This window comes from Macaca fascicularis, chromosome 6 (genome assembly GCF_037993035.2).
Source record: "Macaca fascicularis isolate 582-1 chromosome 6, T2T-MFA8v1.1".
In the NCBI taxonomy this organism is placed as follows: domain Eukaryota; kingdom Metazoa; phylum Chordata; class Mammalia; order Primates; family Cercopithecidae; genus Macaca; species Macaca fascicularis.
Genome location: NC_088380.1, coordinates 61387646 through 61412089, shown reverse-complemented (window position 1 = coordinate 61412089; position 24444 = coordinate 61387646). Strand labels below are relative to the sequence as shown.

At 37.6% G+C, this 24444-nt stretch overlaps 1 protein-coding gene across 5 annotated transcripts in view; it reads left to right on the top strand.

Moving 5' to 3' along the window:
- The window catches only part of IL6ST (interleukin 6 cytokine family signal transducer), a 57672-nt gene that overhangs the window by 5722 nt on the left and 27506 nt on the right, over positions 1–24444 (top strand). For 2 of the 5 annotated variants that reach the window (XM_073993460.1, XM_045393723.3), the window contains exons 2-6: positions 5701–5788; positions 12264–12342; positions 18683–18988; positions 20165–20285; positions 24161–24327. Coding sequence is in view for 2 of the 5 variants with exons in the window: in XM_045393723.3 (XP_045249658.2) it covers positions 12279–12342; positions 18683–18988; positions 20165–20285; positions 24161–24327 (658 nt within the window). In the remaining 3 variants the exon portion in view is untranslated. Of the gene's footprint in view, positions 1–5700; positions 5789–11917; positions 12343–18682; positions 18989–20164; positions 20286–24160; positions 24328–24444 lie in introns of all 5 variants that reach the window. The other 3 variants (XM_073993461.1, XM_073993459.1, XM_073993458.1) reach the window with 2 other exon arrangements.

The following is a 24444-nucleotide window of genomic DNA, read 5'->3' as shown; positions in this document are numbered from 1 at the left end:
CCAATCTCAGGTGATCTGCCTGCCTCGGCCTCCCGCAGTGCTGGGATTATAGGCATGAGCCACCGCGCCAGCTGGAGAGCTATTTTTTGATGATGTTTTGTTTGACTACTGTGTTAAATTCTTAATAGTCCTAATAGTTTGTCATGTGATTCTCACTCTTTCTTGATAGATGATCATATCATTCACAGTTTATTTTCCGTTTTTAGATCTTATTTATTATATTTTTGCTTAAGCCCTTTGGAGCAGTGGTGAATAAGTGATGACTTCAAGCATCTTGTCTGAATCCTGACATTAATAGGAATGCTTCTGATTTTTATCTGTAAACCTATAGATGCTTATTATAGGTTTCTTTCTTCCTTTTTTTTTTTTTTTTGGAGGCAGAGTCTCACTCTGTCACCCAGGCTGGAGTGTGATGGTGCAATCTCAGCTTACTGCAACCTCTGCCTCCTGGGTTCAAGCAATTCTGCCTCAGCCTCCCAAGTAGCTGGGACTATAGATGCCCACCACCATGACCAGCTCATTTTTGTATTTTTAGTAGAGACAGGGTTTCACCATATTGGCCAGGCTGGTCTGACCTTGTGATCCACCCGCCTCAGCCTCCCAAAGTGCTGGGATTACAGGCGTGAGCCACCATGCCTGGCCTTATGGGTTTCTTGTAGTAGTACCTGTGGCAGCAACAGCAAAAGCTGCACTAATAATAACAGCTGTTAACCTTTTATTGAGTAGTTACAATGAGCCAAATGATTCTAAGTGCTTTATGTATATTGAGTTATTTAATCATAACATTCCAAGATGGGTAGATGGTGGTGGTACCCCATTTTTACAGATAAAGGAAATAAAAGTGAAGGCTATTTAAAAACTTGCCTAAGATGTTAAAATATAGGGCCTGAAATTTGAACAGGCAATCTGGTACTACAGTTCCTGTATCTTCTTTGTTATCCTTCACCAAGGTAAGGATGGTCTCTTTCAGTCTTAGTTTTCTGACACTTTGTTGTTATTTTTAAGTTTTAAATGAACAGTTGTTGAATGTTGAGTGTTATCAGATGCTTTTCAAACATCTGTTGGAATGACTCTGTCATTTTCCTTTGATCCGTTAATATAGTAATTAGCAGTATCTTTTCTCACTTGGAACTGTGCTTGTTATTTTAGGCTAAATACTTCTTAGCATTCACACTTTGGTTTTGTTTTCAAATCTATTTAGGCTTTTCTCTACCCACACTACAAAAAAATGTTAAAGGCAGTTTTTCAGGCCAAGGAAAGTGATACCAGATGAAAATATGGATCTATAAAAAGAAATTAAAAGCTCTAGAAATGGTAACCACATGAGTAAATATGTGACAGTCTCACTCTGTCACCCAGGCTGGAATGCAGTAGTGCAACCACAGCTCACTACAGCCTCGACCTCCCAGACTCAAGCAGTCCTCTCACTTCAGCCTCCTAAGTAGCTGGGACAATAGGCATGCACCACCACAACTGTCTAACTTTTTATTTTTTGTAGAAGCGGCAGTCTTACTATATTGCCCAAGCTGGTCTTAAACTTCTGGGCTCAAGTGATCCTCCTGCCTTGGCCTCCCAGAGTGATGGGATTACAGGTGGGAGCCACCAATGTGAAGTTTTAATATATGCAAAAGTAAAATGTATGCTAAAATAACACAAAGGTCTGAGGGGAGAAATGGAAGTATACTATTGTATACTATGCATGAGGTGACATAATATTACTTGAAGATAGATTGTGAGAAGTTAAAGATGTACACTATAAACCTAAAGCAACCAATAAGAAAACAAAGAATTATAGCTTATTATAATGCTAACAAGGAAAAGAAAATAAAAAATAATGAACAAAAATAAGTGCAGAAAAGTAAATAGGAACAAAGAACAATCAAGTAGAAAACAAATATGAAGCTGATAGCTTTAAACCTAATCATATCACAAATTATATTAAATGTAAATGGTCTAAACATCCAATTGAAAAGCAGAGATTATCAGATTGGCTACAATCACATGCAGCCTCCCCCCTACCTGTGCCACTTAAATATGAAGAAACATACAGATTAAACAAAAAAGAATGGGAGAGGATATATCATGATAACACTAATCAAAATAAGACACAATTGGCTATAGTAATGTCAAAGTAGATTTGAGAGAATATTGCTAGTGGTAAAGAAGGGTATTTCCTAATGATAAAGGGGTCAATTTATCAAGAGGATCTACCAAATAACATAGTTTCAAAACACACAGGGTAAAAACTGCAAGGAGAAATAAATACACAGTTATACTCAGGGATTTCATTATCCCTTTTGAACAATGATAGTCAGAAAATCAGTAAGGATATCTAAGATTTGAACACTATCAACCAAATTCACGTGATGGCCATTTATGTAACACTCTACCAGCAACAGCAGTGCTTTTTAAGTGCACACAGCATATTGATTTCAAGATTTATAAGGCTACAGTCATCATGACAGTGTGGTGGTAGCATTTAAATAAGCAAATTGATCAGTGGAACAAATGGAGTAGGAGTCAACCTACCTTCTGTTTTCGTAAAGTACTGTTAGAACACAACCACCCCTGTTTGTTTATGTACATTCTATGGTTGCTTTTGTGTCATAACAGTAGATTGGTAGCTCCAGTAGAGACCTTATGGCTCACAAACCTAGAATATTTACCCCGTCGCTCATACATGAAAAGCTTGCCCACCCTGGAATTGAGAGTACCCAAATAAACCCACACCTATGTGAACAGCTGATTTTTAACAAAGGCGCAAAGGCAATTCACTTGAGAAAGGATAGTTTTTTCAACAAATAGTTTTGAAATAATTATCCATATATATATAAAATAAAATTTCAGCTTGACACCATACATAAATATTAACTTAAAATAATTGAGACCTAAATGACTCTAAAACTATAAAACATAGGAAAAAACCTTTTTGACTTTATTTTTATTTTTTATATTTTATTTTTTTTGAGAAGGAGTCTCACTTTGTCACCCAGGCTAGAGTGTAGTCGTGCTATGTCTGCTCACTGCATCCTCCTCTGCCTCCCGGGTTCAAGCAACTCTCCTGCCTCAGCTTCCTGTGTAGCTGGGACTACAGATGTGCACCACCATGTCTGGCTAATTTTTTAAATATTTTAGTAGAGACAGGGTTTCACCATATACCCAGGCTGGTCTCAAACTTCTGAACTCAGGTGATCTACCCACCTCGGCTTCCCAAAGCGCTGGGATTACGAGTGTGAGCTACCGCACCGGGCCCTTTGTGATTTTAGATTAAGCAAAGACTTCTTAGATACATCAAAAACACAAATTGATGAATTGAACTTTATTAAAATTAAACCTCCTGTTCTTCAAAAGACACTGTTAAAAGAATGAAAAGGCAAGCATACAAGTAAAGAATGCAATAATCCATTTTCTAATAAAGGCCAGAGTATCTTCTTAGAACTTTCAAAACTTAATAAGAAAACAGGAAACCCAGTTGATCAATATGTTTGAACAGACACATCACCAAAGAAGATATAGCCAAGCACACACCTGCCATAGGGCCTAGCCATTCCACCCTTCACTTACCTTTTATTTTGGGGACATAGACTGTGTGTTAGTTTCCTAGGATCTGCTGTGATAGAGCATCCCTTTGTTACAGTATCCCTTATCTGAAATAGTAACAGAAGTATATTGAATTTTGGATTTTTTTTTCAGATTGTGTTATATTTGCATTATATACTTACAGTTGAGCATCCCAAATCCTAAAATCTGAAATCCAAAATGCCAGAGTGCAAAACGTTTTGGAATTAGAGCATTTCAGTTTTCAGATTTGGGATGTTCAACCTGTACCACAGATTGGGTGACTCAAAGTAACAAATTTATTCTCTCAAGGTTTTGGAGGCTAGGACTTAATGTAACACAGAAACTCTTTCATGTTTCTGTGAATCTTCCTTTGCCTCTCCTAGCTTCTGGTGGTAGCCATCAGTCCTTGACATTCCTTAGCTTGCAGCTGCATAACTCCGATGTCTGCCTCTGTATTCACATGGTATTCTTCCTGGCTCTGTCTCTTTAAAGACACCAGTCATATTGTACTAAAGGCCTATTATCCTCCAATATAACATCCAATTAAATCTGCCCATAGAGTAACATTTTGTGGTACTGGGGTTAAGACTTCAACTTATCTTTTTGGGGGAACAATTCAGCCCGTAACAAACAACAAGAAAATCAAGTTAATTGTATTGTATTTAGAACAGGGGTTGGCAAACTATAGCCCATAAGCCAAATACAGCTGCGGCCATTTTTGTAAATAAAATTGCATGGGAATATAGCTATGCCCACTTAATATTTACATATTGTGTATGGCTGCTTTTGCACTTTAATAATGGAGTTAACTAATTGCAAGAGAGAACTTAAAGCCCGTGAAGCCTGAAATATTTATTATCTGGCCCTTTATAGAAAATGTTTGCTAGCCTGTTTTAGAAGGTGTTAAGTGTTGTAGGAAAAAAACAAACAAACAAACAGGAAAGGGGTGTAGGCAACACGGGGTGGTTAGGGAAGATCTCTATGAGGAGGTGAATTTGAGCAAAGGCTACAAGGAATTATTCCATATATATTAATATTTACTTAGGAAGATGTCCACTATATAGTGTTAAGTGAAAAACGTTATAAAACATTTCTCACTTAATATGATTTCATCTTTGTAAAATAGGAAAGTGTATATTTATACAATATAAAGTTATATAATACATGTACAGAAAATTTTGCAAGAATATCCACCAAAATGTTCATAGTGGTTATCTCTTGGTGGGATTATAGTGCACTTTCACATGGCATTTTTTCAATTTCTTTTCGTTAGACATTTAAAAAATATTTTAATAAATTTAATTCCTTATGTGTTATTAAGTTATATCAAAGGCTTAATGTGTATGAAACAATAATGGAAGATTCAACTCCTTGCCTAAGTTTCAAGTTACTTCAAAGAGGAGCACTAGTACTTAAGCTAGAATTCAAGTGAACAAATCTTAAAATGAATTTTTATCTCTGGTTACATAGAATAGTTGTTAGCAGGCTTAATTTAGTGCTAGTAGAAGAAAAAAGATGTGATTGTTAAAGAACTCCTTCTGTCATAAATGTTCCTTTCATGTTTCTGTGACATTACGTAGACATCAGGGAAGTTTGCATTAGGTGTGGGTGAGCCAATAATGTTTGTAAGTATATATCAAATCATAGCAGTATGGCTGGGCGTGGTGGCTTATATCTGTAATCCCAACACTTTGGGAGGCCGAGATGGTCACATCCGCTTGAGCTCAGCCTGGGCAACATGGCAAAACACTATCTCTACTAAAAATTAAAAAATTAGCTAAGCATGATGGTGCCACGCATAGTCCCAGCTACTTGGGAGGCTGAGGTGGGAGAATTACCTGAGCCCAGGAAGTTGAAGCTGCAGTCAGCTGTGATTGTGCTACTGCACTGGAGCCTGGGTGATGGGAGTGAGACACTGTCTCAAAAAAAAAAAAAAAAAAAAAAAGCACTAGGATATTTGAATACTCTTATACAAGTGTTTATGGGTTTATTTTATTCTGAAGCTCAGAACATATCTAAAGTGGGATACTTACTGCAAACCTGAAAGCCTAAGAGCAGATGGGGATTTTAAAAGTATACATATTATGTAATAAAATTATCAAAGCCAGCCTTCTGAACAAGACTCTCCTCTCTTTACAGTGAAACCCAATGGAAAAAGCATGACATTTAGAAGCAGAAGACTTAGCTTCAAATCCCTACTCCTTCACTTAGTGATTTTGTGATTTGGGTAAGTAATTGGTCTTGTCTGAATTTTTGATTTTTTGTTTTGTAAAGTTCCAATAAATAATCCCTGCCCTACTCACCTAATTCTTTAGGATATTAGGAGACTAAAGTAAAATAATTTATTTGAAAACATTTTGTGTAATATAAAATAGTATCTTAGTGTTAATTGTTATGAACTCATAATTGATACTAATGGAAGAGAACAGAATGTGGATAATTGGATAATTTAAAAACTAATAATTAGTTAATTTAGTGTAGGTATTACCAATTTCTGGCAATTCATTCACAGTAACACTGTACCGTGAAAGATATATAGAAATTTTCTTCATCTTGATCCCCACTCAACTTACTCATTCAGCAAGCATTATTTGGCCTTTCTATTTGGCAATTTTAGTTCATATACTATTCTACAATTGTAATAGTAATGTTACCATAGTAATAAAGTTTATATTGACATACAATGTAATTTTCACCTGCAATGTAAATCTAAGTATATTCATGCTTTTTATTTCATCCTTAGGTTAAGTTAGAAAATGAAAAAAAAAATCACAATCCATAGGTGACAAAAATAATTTATAAGGTTTTATAAAAACCATTAAATATTTATCAATTGTAACTCTACTGCTTTTTCTCCCACTTGAGAAAATATATGGAAATGAAACGCGAATGAACAACTATAGGGATAATCTTGAATTTGTTCTATTTTAAATAAATCATTTATAAACTTTGTTTCTCTAACATTAAAAGTAGCAATACTTGTTATACATCGTCTAGCTCCTTTCTGCACACTACCATGTTATATCACCATAGTTGAGGAATGATTACAGCATTTGGTTTTCAGAAATAATCTTTCCTGTATTTATGGTTACTAGTTAGGTTTTGGCTTCATAGAAGCTTCTCAAGTAACCTGCAGATTTCAAGGAAAGATAGTGTATACAATGTATGGTTATAATATATGCCTAGAAAACTCTGCAAGAGGTGAGGCAATAGTGCTATTAATAGAATTTTAAATTAAGTATTGGTGTCAACAGAAGGAAAGGAGGGAAAAAGTAAGCAAAGTACTGTCAATTCTGTCTTTTTTTTTTTTTTTTTGAGATGAAGTCTCACTCTGTCGCCCAGGCTGTAGTGCAGTGGCGTGATCTTGGCTTACTGCAACCTCCACCTCCTAGGTTCAAGTGATTCTCCTGCCTCAGCCTCCTGAGTAGCTAGGACTACAGACACACGCCACCGTGCCCGGCTAATTTTTGTATTTTTATTACAGACGGGGTTTCACCATATTGGTTAGGCTGGTCCTGAACTCCTGACCTTGTGATCCGCCTGCCTCGGCCTCCCAAAGTGCTGGGATTACAGGCATGAGCCACCGCACCCGGCCATAATTCTGTCAATTTTTAAACAAGCCCCAAGTGAAGTTAACTGTATTGCATAAAATATTTTATATAGTGTTACTGTGTCTTCATCTCTTAGGTTTGGACTATGAAATCAAGTCCCATAATAGATGTTTCTTCATCACCTCTCCATGACAATCTTTTAAAAATTAGGAAAGATTACTTTCTAAATGTGAAATGTGAAATCTACCTTTGCCTAGTTCCCTTTACTTGTGTTCCATGGTACTACTCAAACAAATCTAATTGCTTTGAAGTAATCATAAATTCTTCATGGACCTCTTGTTCTGGAGCAGCTTTGTTGCAAGAATATAGTACATTTGGTTTAGCACAGTGGCTCGCACCTGTAATCCCAACACTTCAGGTGGCCAAAGAAGGAGGATCACTTTAGGCCAGGAGTTTGGGACCTGCCTGGGCAACATAGTAAGACCCCCGTCTTTACAGAAAATTTTTTAAAAAATTAGCTGGGCATGCTGGCAAGCTGTTACATGATTAGGGAGTGCATAAAATCAAGTTAGTATGTATATTTAATAAAGCAATATTGTGTTCCAAGTGTAGAACTAGGAAGCCATTTCTCAAGAAGAGTTAATAGTTTTATTTAGAAGAAAAAAATTACACATTAAGTATTTTGTCTTTAATAATTTTAGCTTTTCTTTTAGGTTCAGAGAGTACATGTGCAGCTTACATGAGTATATTGTGTGATGCTGAGGTTTGGAGTACGATTGAACTGTCACCCAGTTAGTGAGCATAGTACCCAATAGTTTCAACATTAAGTATTTATTTATTTTATTTATTTTTTGAGACAGAGTTTCACTCTGTTGCCCAGGCTGGAGTGCAGTGGCGCCATCTCTGTTTACTGCAACCTCCGCTTCCCGGGTTCAAGCGATTCTCCTGCCTCAGCCTCCCAAGTAGCTAGGATTATAGGCGCCTGCCCAGCTCATTTTTGTATTTTCAGTAGAGACGGGGTTCACCATGTAGGCCAGGCTGGTCTAGAACTCCTGACCTCAGATGATCCACCCATCTCGGCCTCCCCAAAGGCTGGGATTACAGGCACGAGCCACTGCACCTAGCCAACATTAAGTATTTTTTAATTTAAATTTATTTTTTGCATAAGTACTAAAGATTCACGTGGTCAACATTCGAAGGCTGCAGAGTATATGGTGGAAAGTCTCCCTCCCACCCTGATCTCTCAAATACCCTGTCACAGCCAGTATTTGAACGTTTATCCTCCTAGAGATAGTGTATGCATATATAAAGAAACGAATGTGTGTTTTGTTTTCTTGTGTGTTATTTTGCCCGCAAATAACAGCATATGCATTGTTCTGTACCTTAACAATGTAACAGTGTATTTTAGATAACTTTATGTTTCTGTACATATAGAGCGTCCTCTTTTTTTTTTTTTTTTTTAATGACTACAAGTATTTACATTTACTTGGTTTTGGTATACCATAATTTAGTGTCCCATCATAATTAGGTTTTTTCAGTCTTTTACTATTAAAAACAATGCAGTGAATAACTTTGTACCTGTGTTATTTTATTCATATCTATAGGATAAAGTAGAATCATTAGATTCAAATATGTGTGTTTTAATTTTGATTGATACTGCCAAACTGGCTCTCTGCCTTGTTTGGGTAGAGCTTTTTTCTTTGTTTTTAAGTGAAGTCTAATTTACAAACAACAAAACTGACAGTTTTTAAAGTGCACAATGTATTGGGAAGCCTATGCCAATTTACACTATAACCTGTAGTGTGTAACAATACTTTTATTGCTTAGTTTCATAACACCCTGTTGATACCTTTTGGGTTTTTATATTTTACCAACAATAATATGTAAGAATGGTATTGGGATGATTTTTGATTTGTTTACCTTTTTTTACATACTGTAAAATAGAACTCATAAGTGTACAGCTCAGTGAGTTTATCACTGTCCAGATCAAGATAAAGAACATGGTCGGTACCCAGAATGTCCCCTTTTATAAAAATACACTTCCTCACGAAAACAACGGCTCTGACCTCTCACCAAACATGGTAGACTTTTGCCTCTTTTTGAACTTCCATAAAATAAATCATGCAGAGCATACTTTCTTGCCTTTTTCTCTTTTTAAATTTTTTTGTAGAGTCAGGGTCTCACTATTTTGTTCAGACTGGCCTCAAACTCCTTGCCTCAAGCAGTCCTTCCCACCAGCCTCCCAAAGTTCTGATAGTACAGGTGTGGGCCACTGCGTCCAGCCTGTCTGATTTCTTTCATTCTGTATTATATGTGCGATTCATCCATGATGCATGTATCTGTTACTCTTTTTCATTGCTGTGATTCATTTACTTGAATATACCATAATTCGTCCTAGTGTTTAAATAGATATTTGGTTGATTTTATTTTTCATCTATTTTGAATAAAACTTCTGTAAACATTCTTGTACATGTCTTTGGAGGTATTAAGCACTCATTTCTTTTGGCTCTACCGTATCTGGGCAGATTTTGTTTGTTTTTAAGGTCTAATTTATAAACAATAAAATTCACCATTTTTTAGTTACAACTTGATAGGAAACCGACGAGTCTAACATTTCTGCATTCCTTATCAGCAAAAACCCTGATGGCTGCCTTTTTTCTGAACTTTGTTTTGAGACGGAGTCTTGCTCTGTTGCCTAGGCTGGAGTTAAGTGGCGTGACCTCAGCTCAGTGTAACCTCCGCCTCCCGGGTTCAAGCAGTTCTCTGCCTCAGCCTCCTAAGGAGCTGGGATTACAACCACGCCTGGCTAATTTTTGTATTTTTAGTAGAGACGGGGTTTCACCATGTTGGTCAGGCTGGTCTTGAACTCCTGACCTCGTGATCCACCTGCCTCAGCCTCCTAAAGCGCTGAGATTATAGGCGTGAGCCACCATGCCCGGCCAACTTAACCTTTTAAAGAATGTTGGAAGGTAGACTTTCAGAGCCATGAAGCAAAGGACAGGTTTACTTACAGTCTTCAAAGATAGAGATAATGTCTCCCTCTAGAGTAAACGGCAGATATGCTTCCTGCACATTTTTCAAGTCTGGGGTTACTTAAGGTCTGTCTGTCTTTCCTGTGAGATAGTCTGTTCAGGTGTCATCTGACTTCACAACGCCCTGTGGCAGTTGGGACTCAAGCAGCTGGCACAAGAAAATGCTGATACTCTGACTACTGTTATGAGTAATACAGTCCTTTGTCTCTGACTCAAAAATGTCATGCCTTTTGCCAGTATCCATGACACTGTGGTAGGCTGATTTGTTAGCTTGAAAGAAAGGTAAAATCTCAGTGCCTTTGAAATAGTTGACACAGGATTCAGTGAATTTTGACAAATGTAGTCTTTTTTTTTTAAAATAGAGTCTCTCTTTGTTGCCCAGGCTGGAGTGCAGTGGTGCGATCTCAGCTCACTGCAGCCTCTGCCTCCCAGGTTCAAGCAATTCTTCTGCCTCAAGCCTCATGAGTAGCTGGGACTACAGGCATACACTACCACACCTGGCTCATTTGTGTGTGTGTGTGTGTGTGTGTGTGTGTGTGTGTGTGTGTGTGTGTGTGTGTGAGAGAGAGAGAGAGACAGGAGTCTTGCTCTGTTGCCCACACTGGAGTCCAGTGGCGTGATCTAGGTTTACTGAAACCTCTGCTTCACGGGTTCAAACGATTCTCCTGCCTCAGCCTCCAGAGTAGCTGGCATCACAGACAACTGCCACCATGCCCAGCTAATTTTTGTATTTTTAGTAGAGATGGGGTTTCACCATGTTGGCCAGGCTGGTCTTGAACTGCTGACCTCAAGTGATCTGCCCACCTCTGCCTCCCAAAGTGCTGGGATTACAGGCGTGAGCCCCTGCTCCCTGCCAAATGTATAGAGTCTTATAGTTACCACCACAATCAAGTCATAGACTATTTTTATCACTCCAGATTTCCTTTATGCCCCTTTACATGTGCCGCCTCTACCTCAGCCCTAGGCAACCCTGGATCTGCTTTCTGTCACCTTAGTTTTGCCGTATCAAGAATTTCCGAGGCACAGTGGCACAATGACTCATGCCTGTAATCCTAGCACTTTGGGAGGCCGAGGCAGGAGGGTCACTCGAGCCCAGGAGTTTGAGACAGCCTGGGCAACATAGTAAGACCCCCATCTCTTAAAAAAAAAAAAGGATTTCCTGTAAATAGAGTTATACAATATATAGCCTGTTGTGTCTGGCTTCGTTTATTCAGTGTAATGCTTTTGAGATTCATTTATACTACTGCGTTTATCACTAGTTCATACTCTTTTTGTTTGTTTGTTTGCTGATTAGTATTCTATGCCTCTACCACTGTTTGGATGTGTGTTTATACATTCAGCATTTGGTGGGCATTTGGATTGTTTCCAGTTTGCGACTTAAGAATAAAGCTGCCGTGAACATTTGAGTATAAGTCTTGGTGTGGGCATATGTTTTTATTTTGGGGAGTACACTCTTTGGAGTGGAAATACCAAGTCTTATGGTGTGCTTTTAACTAGGTAACAAACTACCAAATTGTTTACCAGAGTGTCTGTATCATTTTGCATTCCTATCTGAATAGTTACAATTTTTAATCTCTCATTTTGAGTGAGGTTGAAAGTATCTTTTCGTATGCTTGATTTACTTGTATTTCCTTTTCTATAAACTATTCAAATCTTTTTGCCTGTTGTTCTATTAGGTGATAGAATTTTTTAGTGATTTGTAGGCATTCTTTATATATCAGGGAAAATTTTTGACTGTGCTATGAATTACAGACTTCTTTTTCCATTTGTCAGGTATCTTTTAAGGAGACATATTATGGTGAGTTTTGCCATGTAGAAATGTGTCACTCTGAAGTTCTTAACCTCATAGTTATTTACTAATACAGGACTTCACATAAGAAACAAGATATCTCTTTTAATTAACCTTAAAGTATAGATTATGTTTTCTAGTAGTATTTTCCGTAGCCATAACTTCAGTGGGAATAAAGAAAAATAATGTGAAGACAAGTTTTCTACATTCGCGTAAGAATGTTACCACCTTTTAGAAACATAGCTACAGCATGGAAACGAGATTGTATCTTAAATTATGTGTATATAAGAGAAAAAACATTAAAAGTAATATTACATGTGTCTGTTGCAGAAATATCCGCACAAGATGTTGACGTTGCAGACTTGGGTAGTGCAAGCCTTGTTTATTTTTCTCACCACTGAATCAATAGGTAAGGTTCATGAAATACCCTATCTTCTAACTTCACAAATTAGGTATATATATTTTTATATTATTATATAATTAAGCTTATGTTTAATTATTATGTTCATATATTCTAGGATAATTGAGAGAATAATATCTTAAATTGATTTTAATAAAAATATTCTCAATAATGTTTTTGTATAATTTGAGTTGTTAACAGTCATTCAGTAATCTTAAATGCTGTGTATCAATACTAATAACTTTAAAATGGGGAAGGAAAAAAGTGTGTGGGTTGTTCTGTTTTTCAGTAAACAGGAGAAAATTAGTTAAATCTTATTAAATTTTACATCATTCATACTACATGCTCTTTAAGTATTGAAGGGCTGCTTTCTTGCGTCTCTTAAGTCCTCGTCCCCAAACTACAGTTACCCAGATATCCAGTCATTCTATAGGATCTGGCTTTTAACCCTGTGCATGCTGATTACCCTACTGATTCTTCACTTAGTTGCCTGTATTACATTTAAAATAGAATACTGGCTGGGCATGGTGGCTTACACCTGTAATCCCAGAACTTAGGGAGGCATAGGCAGGAAAATAACTTGAGTCCAGGAATTCAAGACCGGCTTGGGCAACAAAGCAAGGCCCCATCTCTTTTTTTTTTTTTTAAATTAGCCAAGTGTTAGTCCATTTTCAAACTGCTATAAAGAAAGACCTGAGACTGGGTAATTTATAAAGAAAAGGTTTAATTGACTCACAGTTCTGCAGGCTGTACAGGAAGCATGGTGGCATCTGCTTCTGGGAGGCTTTGGGAAGTAGCCAATCATGGCAGAAGGCAAAGGGGTAGTGAGGCATCTCACATGGTGAGAACAGGAGGAAGAGAGAGAGAAAGGGAAGGTGCTACACACTTTTAAATGACCAGAGCTCACAAGAACTCATTCCTCATCTACAATCTCGAGGCAGTATCAAGTGAGAAATCCACCCCTATGATTTAATCACCTCTCCACCAGGCCCCACCTCCAACGCTGGGAATTATGATATGACATGAGATTTGGGTGGGGGCACAGATTCAAACCATGTCACGCCTCTAGTCCCAACTACTCTGGAGGCTGAGCCAGGAGAATCATGAGCCCTGGACCTCGAGGTCACAGTGAGCCATGGTCATGCCATTGCACTCTATCCTGGGTAACAGAGCAAGACCCTGTCTCGTGAAAAATACTTACCTGTACGTGTGTGTGTGTGTGTGTGTATATAAATAATACTATTCCCGCTCTCCCCCTTACTAGCTATAGGACCTTGGTCAGTCATTTTCTGTGCCTCAATTTCCTGATCTATGAAATGGTGATAATAATGGTCACTACCTCCTAGGATTATTAGTGAGGGTTCAAGAAGTTAATATAGAGGCCAGGCATGGTGGCTCATGCCAGTAATCCAAGCACTTTGGGAGGCCGAGTTGGGTGGATCATTTGAGGTTAGGAGTTCAAGACTAGCCTTGCCAACACGGTGAAACCCCATATCTACTAAAAATACAAAAATTAGCCAGGCGGTAGTGGCACACGCCTGTAATCCCAGATACTCAGGAGGCTGAAACAGGAGAATCGCTTGAGCCTGGGAGGTGGAGGTTGCCATGAGCCAAGATCGCACCACTGCACTCCAGTCTGGGTGACAGTGAAACCCTGTCTCAAAAAAAAAAAAAAAAAAAAAATTCTGGGCTTGGTAGCACATGCCTGAAAGTCTCAGCTACTTGGGAGGCTGAGGTGGGGGAGTCACTTGAACCCAGGAGGCAGAGGTTGCAGTGTGTGGAGATTGTGCCACTGCACTCCAGTCTGGGTGGCATAGTGAGACCCTGTCTCAAAAAACAACTAAAAATAAGTTAATATAGAGGAAACGTGGACAGTGCTTGGCCTACAATAAGCATTATAAAAATGATAGTTACTGCATATTTATTATAAAGGTTTTTGTTGTCTTTGAATAAAAGGTTCTTTATGAAAAAAATAAATGTAATATACCAAAACCAGTCTGACTACAGTGGCTTTCGTACTTACTTTGATGTGAACATCATTTTTGTAAAGTTATGTAACTATGTGGTAGCTGAGATATACCCTTGTTTCATGTTAAGCTAGTGATCAGTGAAAATTCTCAGGTGGTTTTTTCATGAGTTACTCTTAAACTAGTTCTCCCTCACCCTATGTATGTTTCTTATTACCTAAATAGGGTATATTTCCTTGGTTGCTAATTTCATTTTATAAGTTTTAGCCTGTTGTTCTACTCTTTCAACATAGTTTTGAATCCCAACATTTTCATCTGAAGTGTCAGCAGCTGTTTGTAGTCCTGTCCTCTGCTAATTTGATAAGCACGTGTGTCTGTCTTTTCCCAAGTTGTGAATTAAAATGTTGAAAATAACAGGACTGCATTAGTTACCTGTTGGTCCCTCACAAATACTCCAAATCTTCAAGGCTTAAAATGATAATAATATCTCTCATGGTTTGTGTAGGACAGGACTATAGATAGGCAGGCACAATCAGACTTATTCGTCTTTGTTGTACAATGTCTGGGGCCTCAGCTGCAATATTCAAACTGGGAGCTGGAGTCATCTGCAGACTCCTTCGCTTATATATCTGTTGTTGATGGTATCTGCAGGCTGAGGGCTTTGCTGGGGCCATTGTCCAAAACACCATACGTGGCCTCTTTTTATGGCCTTGGCTTTCTTACAATGTGTGACTGGGTTCTAAAGGCAGATATCCCAGGAGAGAGAAAGAAAGCTAATTGGAGTCTGTATTCTTTTAATGATCTAGCCTCTGAAGTCTCATAGCGCACTCCATTGGCTGGAGTGAACACAAGGCACCCATACAGATCTGATGTGGTTGGGGAAATGCAGTCCCCACCTCTTCATGAAAAGAGTATGCGTGACATTGTAAGAAGAATATGTGGGATGGGATAAATATGTAGGTGTGGCCATTCTTAAAATACAGTCTTCTCCAAGAATTGAGGGCATGCACTTCAGCATATTCTACTTAAGACTACCCTCTGATTGACTTTTTTCTTAGTCCATATTTTTATATATGAGTAATCAAATATAAATATGAGTATGAACCTATAAAAGTAGCAAAATAGTAATATCTTAATGTTCATTGTAATATCAGTTACAGTATATTCTTTTTCCTTTTTTTTCTTTTTTCTCTTTTTTTTTTTTTGAGATGGAATCTTGTTTTGTCGCCCAGGCTGGAGTGCAGTGGCGCAATCTCAGCTCACTGCAGCCTCCGCCCCCCCAGGTTCAAGCAATTCTCCTGCCTCAGCCCCCTGAGTAGCTAGGATTACAGGTGCGGGTCACCACACCCGGGTAACTTTTGTATTTTTAGTAGAGACGGGGTTTCACCATGTTGATCAGGCTGGTCTAGAACTCCTTACCTCAGGTGATCCGTCCACCTCGGCCTCCCAAAGTGCTGGGATTAGAGATGTGAGCCACTGCGTCCAACTCAGTTATAGTGTATTCTAATTCACACTTCTTCATCTTGCCCTATAAACATTCAAAATAACTTTGTCAGATACCTTTCTTAATTAAAATACTTTCTTTTTACAATTTAATCTCAGCCTGGTAGCCCTATAAAATGGAATTAATTTGGCATGGGATGGTTTTAGTGAAGCTGTGTCTCACTTTGAAAAACGGAACATTTGCCGTTTTTTTTTTTTTTTTTGAGATGGAGTCTCACTCTGGCTGGAGTGCAGTGGTGTGATCTCGGCTCACTGCAAGCTCCGCCTTCTGGGTTCATGCCATTCTCCTGCCTCAGCCTCCCAAGTAGCTGAGACTACAAGTGCCCACCACAACGCCTGGCTAATTTTTTGTATTTTCAGTAGAGACGGGGTTTCACCATGTTAGCCGCAATGGCCTTGACCTCCTGACCTCGTGATCTGCCTGCCTCGGTCTCCCAAAGTGCTGGGATTACAGGTGTGAGCCACCGTGCCCAACCCATTTGCCCATTTTTAATATTTCTCTTATTCTGTGTGTAAAAATTAATCATATTGAGTCTCTAATTATATCTTATGTTTTTAGTACTCTAGAGTATATTTTATATTTAACGTCCCTATAATTACTTTAAAGAAAGTTTAACAAGTGATTTTGCCAAAGAATAAAGTGATGTCTAGGGAGTTGTAAGTTCTGACCCAGTATCACAGAGTAACTTAGTAGAGATTCTCCACTAGATGAAGGACCATACTATTGGAAACTGAGAGTAATATATGCACTAAGATTTACAGTAGACATGTATAAATAACAGCAAGATGATATAAACAGGCCACATTATAAGTTTGAAACAAAGAAATACACATTCCAGCTCTGGGTTTTACCAGCTTTATGAGAGGTCCTGGGATTCCATTTGGGGATACAATTTCGACTGCAAAAACTGTTTTTAATTTTTCCTGGGCTCACTGCAGCCTTGACCTCCTGGGCTCAAGCAATCCTCCTGCCTCAACACCCAACCCTCACCCCCAAGTAGCTGGGACTACAGCCATGTGCACCATGCCTGGCTAATACTTGTATTTTTTTTGTAGAGATGGGGTTTTGCCATGTTGCCCAGGCTAGTAATTTTTAATCTCAAAAAAACTTCATGGGTAACTACCCAGGAACCCTACAGCAAATAGGATTCATTGAGGAAAGCCACCTTAAAATTGTGGACATTGAAGCTAGAGAAAAAGAATGAAACCATATCAAATAGTTGGAACTTTTGTCTTGATAATAGGTAGGCACTAAATAATTTAAAGTAGAAAATGTCATAATTATTTTAGAACAGTAACCATGGCAATAGTATGTAAGATAAACTGGAAGGAGGTCAGACTGATATAATACAGTGCCCTGTGCTTCAGCAGTCAAAGTAGCATTGGAAAGAAGAGGTTGGATGCTTATTAAGCATATAGAACCAACAAAGTGCAATATTGTTAAGTTGGAGGTTAGAGGAGGCTGATGAGAGATGTTGGAAGATGACTACAGAGTATCTGGCCTAGATGTCTGGATGGGAGTGGTAGTGTTAGCAGAGGCAGAGAAATAAAAATAAAAAATAGTAAGTTTGAAAAGATTATAATACATATAGTTTTGGACATGCTCATTTAAAAATAGCTATGGGATAGCTCAGGTAGATATATGTCTAATGGGCTGTTGAAGATATATGTCTAATGGGCATGGGGGTTTAGTGCTTACAGATGGGGATTGAGATGTCATCAACGTGGAGTAGGTGATAGGTAAAGTGTATAGTTGTGTTTAATTTTTTTTTTACCTGATGTGATTCTTTGTGTTTTGTTTGCTTTGTTTTGTTTTCTTTGAGACTGGGTCTCACTCTTGTCTCCCAGGCTGGAGTGCAGTGGCATGATCTCAGCTCACTGCAACCTCCACTTCCCAGGTTCAAGTGATTCTCATGCCTCAGCCTCCCAAGCAGCTGGGATTACGGGTGCCCACCCCGACACTCGGCTAATTTTTGTATTTTTAGTAGAGATGGCGTTTTACCATGTTGGTCAGGCTGATTCTTTGTTTTTAAATAGGGGATCTCATCCCATGCATTTATTTTCACTCCGTTGTCCAGGGTGGAGTGCAGTGGCTCACTACAACCTTGACCCCTTGGGTTCACACCATCATCCCACTTCATCCTCCCGAATAGCGCGGGCTATAGGCGTGCACCACCATACTCTTCTAATTTTTTTTTATTTTTAGTACAGATGGCGTCTCCCTATGTTGCCCAGGCTGGTTTCAAACTCCTGAACTCAAGCGATCCTCTTGCCTCGGCCTCCCAAAAGTGCTGAGATTATAGACGTAAACCACCACACCCGGGCCCATGCATTTATTCTTAAAACTAAACTATTTGGCCATCTTGTTCTATTCTTCCTGTTTTGTATTGGTCCCTTGCTGTTTCCTTTGTTGTCTGAGTTTTGATGTGTGGACAATGTATACTGTCGGTCTGTGACCCCCAACTGTACTCCACAATAGCATTCAGGACTGTAGAGGAGACTACCACTGCCTGTTTTCTGGAGAGTTCAGTTTAGACCTGGGGTCTAAATGGAGGGACAGGATAGGTTGTGGGGCAAGTATGAATAATGCTGCAGGCAGTCTGTGTTTCTTAAAGAAATAGTTTATACCATGAGCTATAAAGCATGGGTTTTTCTTAATTCAGCTCTATTATCCTTATAATTTTTGTATTTCTTTACAAACTCAGGCATTAAATTCTAACCATATTAATTTTCAGTTGTATATTGTCTTTTTCTGTGTCTTTAGGGATATTTTAGTGAAGGTTGAGGGACTGACTCTATATTGAGTGCTACCAGCTAGATAATCATTTTGTACCAGAAAAATTCAGTCCATTTATATATTTTCTCTTGTTCCTTTTTAGGTGAACTTCTAGATCCATGTGGTTATATCAGTCCTGAATCTCCAGTTGTACAACTTCATTCTAATTTCACTGCAGTTTGTGTGCTAAAGGAAAAATGTATGGATTATTTTCATGTAAATGCTAATTACATTGTCTGGAAAACAAACCATTTTACTATTCCTAAGGAGCAATATACTATCATAAACAGAACAGCCTCCAGTGTCACCTTTACAGATATATCTTCATTAAATATTCAGCTCACTTGCAACATCCTTACATTTGGACAGCTTGAACAGAATGTTTATGGAATCACAATAATTTCAGGCTGTAAGTTTTGTTTTTGTCTTATTTCAGACTTTGTCATGACTATTGAACTGCATCTTTAATGTTGTCCTTTCCTCTTTATAAAATGTAGTAATTGTGGACTTAGTGACTTGGACATGTTTGGTTTTTAAAAAATAAGCTTAGAAGTAGGAACTACAAGTCTCCTGTCTTTCCTGAAAGTGAAGCAGTTTCAGTTTACTAGAGAAATATTTGACATGAGACCCCCCACCACAAGAAAGTATTGTTGAATTGACGTAATGATGGTAATTCTCAGTATCCCTTAATTGCTGAGAAAATGCACATGTAAAGCAGCTACCTGAAGAAAGTGAACAAATACTGGAGTAAATCCTTTTTTTCTTTTTTTCTTTTTTTTTTTTTTTGGTGACAGAGTCTCACTCTGTCACCCAGGCTGGAGTGCAGTAGTGTGATCTCAGCTCACTGCAACCTCCACCTCCAAGGTTCAAGCAATCCTCCTGCCTCAGCCTCCCAAGTAGCTGGGACTACAGGCATGAGCCACCACGCCTGGCTAATTTTTCATATTTTTAGTAGAGATGGGGTTTCGCCATGTTGGCCAGGCTGGTCTCAAACTCCTGACCTCAGGTGATCCACCTGCCTCAGACTCCCAAAGTGCTGAGATTACAGGCGTGAGCCACTGTGCCTGGCCTTGGAGTAACAAAGTAAACAAAATAAACTTACTGTGATCCAAAAGTGGGTTATCTAATTTGTGGATCACCCAGACTTGACTGTTTTGGCATTTGCTTTTCTTCCAGCAGAGTTTGGGAAAGCAATAAGAAGAGAAATACAAATGAATCATTTTGACTTCTACTTAATTGCCTCTTACAAACATATGTAAATATTACTTTTAAAAATACACTTAATGGAGAAATCAGTTGATATTTTTTCCAGTTATAAATGAAAGTTGATTTTACGTAGAAAATTAATGTGAAGCAAACCAGTTGATGACAGTTAGGATGGATGTATATGTATTACTACCTAAAAAGAAGTGTAAGAGTTGGGATAGAAAAGAAATTTTCATCAGCCTTTCATTGTGTTCATACTTTTTGCTTGGGTTTGATTTTTTTCATCTAATCTAGATGACAAATGCCTTGGGTAGTATATAAATTGCATAATATTTGTGGATACAAAGCTTTCTGAAAGATGTTAATTAATCCCTTTTAGTGCCTCCAGAAAAACCTAAAAATTTGAGTTGCATTGTGAATGAGGGAAAGAAAATGAGGTGTGAGTGGAATCGTGGAAGGGAAACACACTTGGAGACAAACTTCACTTTAAAATCTGAATGGTATGTTATTTTAAATTTGTTTCATGTTAGATTTATTAAGTTAGTCATTTTTGCTGGAATTTTTATTTTACCAAGTAATAATATTAAATGCTATTTTAAAACATTTAAATTTTTATTTTGTAACATTTCAAATAAATCTAAAAGAAGAGGCCAGGCGCGGTGGCTCACGTCTGTAATCCCCAAGGCATGGTGGCTCACGCCTGTAATACCAGCACTTTGGGAGGCTGAGGCGGGCAGATCACTTGAGGTCAGGAGTTCAAGACCAGCCTGGCCAACAGGGCAAAACCCCATCTCTACCAGAAATACAAAAATTAGCCAGGTATGGTGGTAGGTTCCTGTATTCCCAGTGACTCAGAGGTTGAGGCAGGAGAATCACTTGAATCCAGGAGGTGGAGGTTGCACTGAGCCAAGATCACGCCACTACAGTCCAGCCTGGGTAACAGAATGAGGCTTCATCTCTAAATATACAAACAGATAAATAAAGTAGAAAGAATAGCATAATAAATACCCATACGTACCCATCATTCAGCTTCAACACTGGTCAGCTCATGACCAGTCTTATTTCAAAGGTACTCTTTGCCCATATTGTCTTGAAGAGAGAATCGCAGACATATCATATCATTTCATCCAAAAATACTTCAGTACACATCTCTAAAAGATAAGGACATTTTAAAAAAAGTGTAACAACATACCATTGTTACACTCAAATATAAAATATTACATTTTCAGTTAGTGTTGATTTCCCCCATTGTTTCATTTCATAAATATGTGTGTATGTGAATTTATGTCATGTGTCTCTTAAACTATAGGTTCTATTCTTTTTCCTTACAATTCAGTTGTTAAACTGTTATACATTGTATATTGTTTAACATATTCCCTTGTCTTTTTTTTTTTTTTTTTTTTGAAATGGAGTCTTGCTGTGTCACCCAGGCTGGAGTATAGTGGCGTGATCTCCGCTCAGTGCAACCTCAGCTTCCCAGGTTCAAACAATTCTCCTGCCTCAGCCTCCTGAGTAGCGTGTGCCACCATGCCCAGCTAACTTTTTTTTTGTATTTTTAATGGAGACGGGTTTCACCATGTTGTTCAGGCTGGTCTCGAACTTCTGACCTTGTGATCTGACCGCCTCCGCCTCCCAAAGTGTTGGGATTACAGACGTGGCCACCACACCTGACCCCCTTGTCTTTTTCTTTCCAAAAAATTGCTGTTAGATCTACAAATTTCATCAGATTTGGGTTTGATTTTTTCCCCCCCAAAAAAATATTTTGTAGGAGTGATATGTACTTCTATCAGGAACGACCAGATAATGTTTCACTGTTTTTCTTTTTTCTGATATTAAGATTGAGCAGTGGTTTTGGGTGTTGTCAGCCTTATTCCTTTATTTTACTAAGTTTCCCATTTGTTTTTTCCAAACAGATAAACTGAAAGAATTTTACAGTGAACACTCTTGCATACCCATCACCTAGATTCTACAATTAACATTTTACTGTATTTGCTTTATCACCTATTTATCTGTGCATCCTTCTCTCCATCTCTCAATCGATCTCTTTTTTATGTATTTCATAGTGAGTTGCAGTCATTAATATACCTCACCCTTAATCACTTCAGTATTTCATAGTGAGTTACAGTCATTAATATACCTCATTCTTAATCACTTTGGTATTTACATGAACTAGAGTTCAGTATAGTTTTCAGATAAAGTTTACATGTAGTGAAAACACAGATCTTAGTGTGTCATTCAGTGAGTTTTGACAAGTACAGACACCTGTGTAACTCAAATCAGTATCAAGACATAGAACGTTACTAACACACCCAGAAAGTTCCCTCCTGCTCCTTCCCAGCCAGTCTCAGCAACTGCCCCACCCCATGAGCAACTACCTGTCTGATATTCTTCACCATAGATTTTTTCCTGCTACAGAATGTTTCATATAAATGGGATCATATAGTATATACTCTTTTGTGAAAAGTTTTATAACTCAACAGAATGTTTCCAAAATTTAACCATATTGTTTTCCCACTAGTATTTACCTTACAGCTTTGAGCAGTCATCCTGATTATAATTTGTATGTAAATTACAAAACTGTGGTATTCTGTGTTTTGTTTGTTTTAGCTGAAATACTTAAAGAGAAACTTGCCTTTATCAGCTGTGGTTTACCCTGAAGTACAGTTCAGATAAGAGAAGCAAGATAGGTTTAATATTTTTCGTTAATTACCAGTTTTATAATTAGTTGATGACCTAGTATCCTCCAAAGGTACCAAAGGTAGATAATACGGGCTTTTCTTTCTCATTATGAATTTATATTTAAACATATTTGTTGTGTTTTAATTCATTATGGATTGTCGCATCTTTGATCAGTGGCACGTTATTCAAATTGGCTTGTTCATCCTTTTTTTTTTTTTTCTGAGACAGAGTTTTGCTGTTTTGACCAGACTCTAATGAAGTGGCGTGATCTTGGCTCACTGCCTCCCAAGTGGCTGGGATTATAGGCACCCACCACCACTTAACACAACTTCCTTAGCCTTTAATAGCTCTCTGATACAACATGCTTTTTTACAGGCTCATCTTTTGTATTTCCTCACCCAGACCTGGAATCAACCTTTTCCCAAAACTCTCTGGTTTCATTTAGTGTGAAATAATATTTATAGACTACAATCTGGGTGCTACAGGAATTCATCGCTACTGGTTTGTCATAGTTTTTAGATTTTTTTCAGTCAAAAGAGTTAGGACATGTTTTGTGATATGAGATATAATACAGCTTTTAAAAATACGAATTCATACTGATATTTTCAGTTTAAAATTAGGACTGTAGGTTTTTACATAATTACATTCACCTGACATCTACATCTTCTTTCTTATGAACTGAAAAACATAGTTCACAACAACGCTAACATAATTATTAATTTGCTTTAACCTATGGTTAATACAGCAGCTGCAGAATAATAACACCAGTATTAGCACCAACAAAATGATTACTAAGAATGATTTTAAGACTGTTTTTCTCTATGAAGGATGTGTAGTAGTCAAATTACTGTGTTTTAATGTTACTTGAATAGTTCCTTTCTATGTGGTTATACTACATCCTCAGTACACAAGTTCTTACGTTTCATTTTGCTTTTGATTTTTAGGAATTTTTCTTAATAATTATATAAAACAATCCAAAAAGTCAAATATATTAATAGTATTAAGACATGTTCAGAAAAGTCTATATTCTATTCCTGAATCCTCTGCCTTATTTCCTTCTTCTCCTTAGAGGCTGACTGTTTTTCTTTTGGTTCAATTTGGGGTTTGGTTTATCCTTCTATTTTTAAAAAGAGTGTTATACATAAATATTTTTAATTGAGGCATAATTTATATAATTAAAAATAAATATAGTAATATTGCTTGGAACTTTCCATAGTGATAGAAATCAGAAAGCAGTTGCCTAAGTTTGACTAGAAAGAGGCCAAGAGACTTTAGCTCTCAGACTAAAGGCGCAGGGGTGATAGAAATTCTTACCCCTAACCTCCTGTCACCTAGCATATTGTGCTTAAAGAAATTTCTGGTACAGTAAGGGTTCTGTTTTAGGAAAAAGAAAAAACAGCACTGGGATCACAAGGAAATAATTTTTGGAGAGGAATCAGTGGGGATGGAGCCTAAAATTTTAAAGCACAATATTTTTAGACTACAAATTTGAAAATTTTATGTCTTAAGATATAGATCAAAGTCAATTTTAAAGAAAGGTTAATTTTTAAGAAATTTTGTTAGTGATCAACAATTTATTGCAAAGTTTGCCACAACAATCTAAGTCTCTCATCAAATTCTTTGCAAGTAGTTTTTTTCACTCTGATTTTTTCAGATGTGTTTTTAATGACTGATTCTTCAATTTTTTTGTATTTAGGGCAACACACAAGTTTGCTGATTGCAAAGCAAAACGTGACACCCCCACCTCATGCACTGTTGATTATTCTACTGTGTATTTTGTCAACATTGAAGTCTGGGTAGAAGCAGAGAATGCCCTTGGGAAGGTTACATCAGATCATATCAATTTTGATCCTGTATATAAAGGTAGTTATAAACCTGAATTTGAGAGTTTATTTGACACTGTAGTAGTTTATAAATTAAAGTAGTTTTTATATTTAGATTTTTTTAGATTTTAATGTAGATTTTTAGATTTTAATGTAG